The 7769-nt window shown below is 30.4% G+C and overlaps 1 protein-coding gene across 1 annotated transcript; it reads left to right on the top strand.

The window, feature by feature from the left end:
* Nucleotides 1-463: 463 nt before the first annotated feature.
* LOC113373056 (putative ATP-dependent RNA helicase me31b) lies at nucleotides 464-2626 on the top strand. The gene is given in 8 exon segments (XM_026613393.1): nucleotides 464-469; nucleotides 629-707; nucleotides 865-1243; nucleotides 1310-1460; nucleotides 1598-2038; nucleotides 2040-2092; nucleotides 2339-2398; nucleotides 2401-2626. Coding segments are annotated over 7 exon segments (1251 nt in total). The 5' UTR covers nucleotides 464-469; nucleotides 629-641; the 3' UTR covers nucleotides 2502-2626.
* The last annotated feature ends 5143 nt before the right edge of the window (nucleotides 2627-7769 follow it).

Raw genomic sequence — 7769 nt, 5'->3', positions numbered from 1 at the left:
GATTCTTGTTTATATCTTATTTTATCTTCGTTTCATTATTAATAGAGTTTGGAAGATCTTATCACCACGTGCTGATTTAATTTTAATTACGTTGTCAGTTTTTGTGCAAATTCTATTATCGACGTTTGTTGTACTTGGTGTTCAGAAATGTCAGTTTTTCTTTTAATGATGTTAAAGTAACTGTAAACGTGGATGTGTAATCTAATTGCTTACCGTTCTTTTTTTCAGATGAATGTAAACAGTGAATATTAAAATTACACTGAACTTACAAAATAAACGTGTATTTAGTGAATAAAGTGACTATTTATGACGTTAGTGTAGGTAAAAGTATACCTAAACTTTGAGAATATTGGGAAAAGTGTAGTGCTCAGGAATCTGAGAATTAGCTAGTCTATAAATCTTTAAAATATGATTGCTGAAACTCACTTAAGTTCAATTCATATGAACAATCTTAGCCAAATAATAAAGGGTAAGTTGATACTTATATCTCATGATGAATCATGTGAAAAGATTGTGTGGTGCTCTGATATTCATGAATGTGGTTTCATACTTGTAATGAATAAAATATTGGTGTGCCATAAATTAATGTTAAATCTTACATGTGACTAATGTATGGTATTTCTTATAGGGATTTAGAAAAAATGGATGACTTAGGTTGGAAATCCAAACTTAAAATACCCCCAAAGGACAGGAGAATTAAAACAAGTGTAAATATTCAGATCCATGTTATCTTTTTTTTAGATTATGATGATATTTTGGATTCCCCTTCATTTAAATATAAATGATAATCAAGTTCTGATAATAATTTTCAATAATTACTTACTCATTTATTTTTGTTCCATTCTTAATTCTGCCTAATTTCAGGATGTTACTGACACGAGAGGAAATGAATTTGAAGAGTTTTGTTTAAAACGTGAACTTTTAATGGGTATCTTCGAGAAGGGATGGGAAAAGCCATCTCCTATACAAGAAGCTTCTATTCCCATTGCTTTATCTGGTAAAGACATATTAGCTCGAGCAAAGAATGGTACGGGTAAAACTGGTGCTTACTGCATTCCCGTGTTGGAGCAAGTTGATCCTAAAAAAGATTGTATACAAGCTCTAGTAATTGTACCGACTAGAGAATTAGCATTACAGACTTCACAGATATGTATAGAACTCGCTAAACATATGGAAATACGTGTCATGGTGACTACTGGAGGAACAAATCTTAGGGATGATATCATGAGAATTTACCAGAAAGGTAATGAATTTTTTACTTTCAATATTTAACTTTTCAAATTTACTAATGGTGAACTTTTTAATATAGTTCAAGTTATAATCGCTACTCCTGGACGTATACTGGATTTAATGGACAAACAAGTTGCAAATACTGAACATTGTAGAATGCTTGTGCTGGATGAAGCTGATAAACTTCTTTCACAAGATTTTAAAGGAATGCTTGACCATGTTATATCCAGGTGAGTGGCAGGATATTTTATGAACTGTAAATCATTAACTATTACATTTTAAATTCAATTTTTCAATCCAATTTCTTGTATAAATTTGAAGTTCTAATGCAATGCCATCAAGTTTTAATATACTTCATTCATTATAGGTTGCCCCGTGAACGGCAAATTTTGCTTTTCTCAGCAACTTTCCCACTAAGTGTGAAACAATTTATGGAAAAGCATCTTAAAGAACCATATGAGATCAATCTTATGGAAGAACTTACATTAAAGGGTGTAACCCAATATTATGCTTTTGTACAAGAAAGACAAAAGGTTCATTGCTTGAACACGCTGTTTTCAAAATTACAAATAAATCAATCAATTATATTCTGTAATTCAACTCAACGTGTAGAGTTGCTGGCAAAAAAGATTACAGAATTAGGTTATTGCTGTTACTACATACATGCTAAAATGGCTCAGGCTCATCGTAACCGAGTGTTCCATGACTTTCGTTCTGGCTTATGCCGTAACCTGGTTTGTTCAGATCTTTTCACACGTGGTATTGATGTACAAGCCGTGAATGTTGTGATAAATTTTGATTTTCCAAAAAGCTGAAAACTACTTGCACAGAATTGGTAGATCTGGCAGATTTGGACACTTAGGTATGGATTGATTCACATCAATTATAGAATCAAGTCTTAGTTTATTTATCCACTATTTGGCAATATGCTGTCTAAATTTTGAATCCTCAATACAATATTCTGAATAAAGTTCAAATACATCTTAATCAGTTTTCTTTAGAATTAGAATTTTGTTTTGCTTTGCTAATGTAGTCATCTACATTACAATTTTGTTTTTTTTTTGTTTTAAATATTCTCATGAGATTGATTCATGAATTATATTTTTAGGTATTGCAATAAACCTCATTACATATGAGGACCGATTTGCCTTGCATCGCATTGAATCTGAATGGGCACTGAGATTAAGCCGATTCCAAAAGTGATTGACCCATCTCTCTATGTTGCCAAATTGGAAGGAGATGTACCGATTGAAGAAAATGTGAGCCAGTAAATGTTAAGTGTACATATAGTTTAAGAAACAATTTACAAACAAGTTTTGTGGGTGAAGTGCACACACAAACATCAAGTGAGAGGTATCTATACTTTACACATGATAAAATCAAATCTTAAACATAACTAATATTTAGTGAATCACATTTGTGATTGGTGTTTCGGATATTGTTTTATCGGACTCTGTGTATATAAATTAGCTCTAAGAATCCGTGAACGAACGTATGCTTAATACATAAATCATAAAAGATGTATAATATACCCCATAATCATATATGAATGTTACAGAAATTAACATTATAAGCTAAGGATGAGTCTATTATGTTGATATTCCTATTTTGAAAATAGGAACTTGAATGAAAAAATACATTTTTGTTAAATATTTTATATCTATACAATTTTTTATGATTTATGTGTGAAAAGTTTCGCAAGATTTTTGTGAAATACGTACTACAAAATTAAAACTAATTGTAATTCAAACAAGCAATTCATATAAAGCGGAATTTTATAAATTTATTTTTATAAAAATTGAGAGAAAAACTTTAATTTCTATTTAGTGTTCACTTCCATTAAAAACTACTATATAATTTGTATGCTGTATGCATGTTGTGACCAACCAACCTGTAATATTGAATCTCCGGCTGCATACAAATTTGTTAATAGTTGTATATGGGGTGTCAAAATCGAAATTAATATCTTAAGAATTTTGTTCATATATGCTATGAACATGTTAAAATTTAAAGACATTTTGTTGAAACATTTTTGCAATATTCTTTTTTTTAGTTCATTTTATTATTTATTACTAGAAGATAATTATTTTTTTTTTGTATTTGAAACTGCGGAATCTGTACATTAACTCAATTTTCAAACGACAATTTTCATTACCTAAATTTCAAGTATTGTGCATATAATTTAACGGTGCAGATTCTGAAATTTTATCCATGCATGGAATACATTTCTTTTAAAAATGTATTCCATGCACTGGGCAATCACGGAGATTCATAACTAATGTGTTAATATATAAAGCGGCTTTACAACAAAAAATATTGATACATTAGAAGATATTTAAGCTTTAACATCAAGCATAAAATTTTTAAACAAGTGCCGCATCTAATTAGACTGTTGGAAGAAGTTGTCCACATCTGATTCTTTTTTTTGAAAATTTCACAATCTTTAACACAATAAGATGTGGCTTTCGACTTTTTATTTCAAATACCTTTTGTCTCGACTCTTATGTTAAAATCGAAACGTTTCCAACTTTATTTCAAAATTTGTGATTGGGTATTTTTCAAATAATTTTCAAATACTTATTTTACTACTAAATATTTTGACTCTGTTTACCAGTAAAAAAAATGTAAAAAAAAATTGTGAAGACTTTTCTCTTGCAGTTAATGTTAGATTATATCTGATAAATTAGTTTTTGTTTTGCTTTACCTGTTCAATCCAGCTATCTGTACTTAATGCTCCATAATATGTTAATTTAAAAGATTAGTAGATACAAACTTATATTCAATTAAATTTCAAATTATATTCAATAAATTTGTCTTCACAAAACTTGCTTTGTTTTACTTGTTAATCAGTCATATTCCAGGTGTCTGCAAGATGTCCTATTAATGAAAATTAATTGCAATTCAAAATATCATACAAATAATTTTCTTAAACATGTTTCAGCAAAAGAACAACTTTGTTCATATAGTTTAATAACCTTGTCTTGGTAAGGAAATGCCATAAAATTAGTATTCAATTCTGATTATTTTATCATTGATACTTTTATCATACTTCCAGTTTTATGTATAAAGTTTTTGTTTTTGTGATAAACTTACCATTTATTTCGGTTAAAGCTGTCCACAGCATTAACATTTTCTAAATTATCTTTCAGCATTTAACAAATTATCACCGAGAATGTTTTTGGAAATTAGCTCAAACATATTGAATCAAGCATGAATTATATGACCATGAATATTCAAAATCCACTAAGCAAGAGAAAATTACCAATTGTAAGTTTCTATATAATTATAACTTTTTATTTTGTCTGTGTTTGTGGCATATTTATGGAACCATCATAGACATGGGGCTTTACCCCCATGTACAAACAGAACAGATATTAGTAGAACGGCTGTTTACATATACTTTCTGAACAGTTAAAAGAATACGCCCACAAAATTTGAGCCATTTTGGAACAGATTATAAACTCTTTTTTTTTTGACATTTTCGAAAATTAAAGAGATGACGCAACCACGAAATGCCTGCCAGAATGGTATTTTCTTAATGGACCGACAATAAAATATCATTTAAAAATTTCTAGCTTTGATTTAAACAGGTTAGTCGAATAGTTTGCTGCCTTCTAGACTATATGCTTTACTCTGTTTTAATGTATTTTGCACTTCACAGAGGGTTTACTGAATTGATTCTCTAATTTGCAGAATTTTCACTTTCTTTGAATTGATTCTCTATTTAAAGGTTTAATTTTCTTTATCATATTTTTTGTGAATACTTATTAACTTCCCGTAGGGTAGTTATAGTAATGGGCCAAAAATAAAAAAAAAAGATTGTTTATCTTCACGTTTTGAAGGTTTCTGAACATTTTGGCATACCTCAGAAAAAATGGATGTGTGTGTTTTGTATGTCCGCATTTTTTCGTCCACGTTTTCGGGCGCATTCGATTCCTATTGATAAGGAGATCTGCTGATTAGTTTTTGGCAAAGGCAGGTCCAGCCGTTACGGAGTAAAGAGTGACAAATTGAGTTTTTGAGAGAACGGAGTTTCCGATTTGAATGATCTAAAAAACGTTCAATTTGTGATCATTGGGAGTAGAGGTGATTAGTTTTTTGCAAAGACAGGTCCAGCGATTTCGAAGATACAGAGCTAAATGTGCAAAAAATGATAGTTTTTGAGGGAACTAAGCGTCCGATTTGAATGATTCAAAGAACTTTCTGATTGTTTTAACCAAATTATGCTTTTGGAAAAAAAAATTAGTTTTAAATTTTTTTTCAAATTTTTTTTTTTTTGAGAATTAAATAATTCAGATTTTGATTTTAATTCTGGCTAAAGTTCTAAGCAATTCAGTTTATATAATTCTTATAAATATTCGCCAATGTTACAGTATTAATAATAATCTATTTGAAAACGTTTAATATTCCTCCAACATTTCGTTACGGTACGGGAAGTTCCAGCAATTTTTACTATACATTTTATATTCATATATAGTTTGCGTGCGTGCTTAGTGTACCCTCGGTGTTTCAAAGAGTGTCTTACAGATGGCACATCAACAAAATGTCAGATTTGTTAGTACACAAATTAAATGTCAAGAGACAAAATAAGTGAAGTAATAAATTTTAACATATTCTGTAAAAAGCAAGGTATGTAAATACACATTTCAATAGATATTGTTACTACAAATACGATTTACTAATATTCCTTATATTTCATCAGTTCACTATGAATAAGGACAAATCAAATATCATTTTCCAAAAGAAACCCAGTTCATTAGAAAGCAAACATAATCTGGTGTCTAATAAATCTAACTCATCAAATAAACGCAAAAACAGGAAAAGAAAGCGCAATGGATTACATCGTAGAAATAAAAATAATAAACGTTATAAATCTTCTAACCAACAAACGGAAGAATTGAGTGAAAATTTTAAAAGTGCAGAAAAAAGCACCCGAAGTTGTGCACAAACCTGGGATAATACTTACCATACTATTATAGCTTGGCAATTTCAACGAGAAGCGGCTTTCTGGAAAGCACACTCAGCAGATCTGGAAAACAAGTACAATGCTATATTAATGAAACTGGAAGAAATGCAAAAAAACTCACAAAACAATTCTAATAGTGTCGGTGAAAGTGATGTGCCTGTAGTACAAAACTTATAGTATTATTATTTTTAAACACAGACTGATTAATTTTTACAATTGCTAGTTATATTCATTGATTTACTAGTAATTATTTTATGACATTAAATGCATTTTTATATTTAATTCTTGTTGAAGTAAAACTTCTTTAGGCGCGATATGGGTGTAAAAATTTCTTTAGGCTACACGGGTGTAAATCCGTACAAATGCAACGAAAACGCCAATGTGAAGTTGAACACTACGACGCCGTAAGCGCTGATGTCGCGAGTATCCACTCCATTAATTGAATCACGTTTTTTTTACAAAAGAAGAGGTTGCTGTATTATGTCCTCATGGAATAAGACTTTTCTTAGAGAATAAATGTGCCATGGAATATAATAAATTTATATTGAATCTCGTTGAAGACAAAATAATATCTACTGCCACGGATATTTATGTAGGTTGCCATGCGACAGATCAACAATCATACATTCGTCAGCAGTTTCAAAAAAATCGGTTATTGATACCGGGGCTTTGCCGTATGAAATAATTTTAGTTCTGAATAAATTTTACATAATAACAACTAATATTGATGTAAGTGATGGCTTAGCTAATGGTTGTGTAGGAAAATTAGTGTACATAGAACGTGGCGATAATGATGAACTTCTACGTTTATGGTTTGAATTTCCTGGTAAGATAGGTAACAAAATAAGAAGAAAGCTGCACATCATATTCAAACTCTTAATATCAGTAGGACAGCTGTGCCGATTCTCAGGAAATCTTCATCTATTCCAATGAATAGAAATAAAATCATATTTGTCAAAAGAAATCATTTTCCTTTAGTGTCTGCTTGTGCACTCACAATACACAAATCACAAGGTGGTACTTTTGATAAAATTGTATATGAATACAATAAAACACATAATCAGCAGCTTCTATATGTTGCATTATCACGAGTTACCAACATTAATGGATTGTTCATCATTTCTAAAACAACGACAAAAAATTTTATTATGGAAGAAAACGGCCAGCAGGATTAATGGACTTAAAAACTGAATTCCAAAGACTTTCAACTTGTAGATTAATAACACAAGAAGAAAAATTGAGTGAGATAATAAGTTTGAACGGCATTTCATTGCTTTCCTTTAACTGCCAAAGTTTACGAGCTCATTTGCCTGATCTGCAAGATAAAGTGCTACAACGTTGTACGTTTTTGTTATTTTCGGAAACTTGGATTAATAATGAAGAACGAATTGATATTCAGAACTATTACTGCGTTACTCAATACAAACGATCGGACTCAAGAGCAGGTGGTGTAGCTGTCTAACGTCTATCATTCATGTTCAGATACTCTTCATAATGCGAGTCCTATGCAGTTTCTTGCGCCAAAAATATTACTGGATATTCCTAATGAAATTACACAAGTAGGTGATATTGC

The sequence above is a fragment of the Ctenocephalides felis genome, unplaced genomic scaffold, assembly GCF_003426905.1.
Source record: "Ctenocephalides felis isolate EL2017-DRISC unplaced genomic scaffold, ASM342690v1 CF-g0.4_SCAFFOLD_00845, whole genome shotgun sequence".
NCBI classification, from domain to species: domain Eukaryota; kingdom Metazoa; phylum Arthropoda; class Insecta; order Siphonaptera; family Pulicidae; genus Ctenocephalides; species Ctenocephalides felis.
Note: the sequence above shows the minus strand (reverse complement) of the source record. Positions and strands in the feature narration are given on the sequence as shown.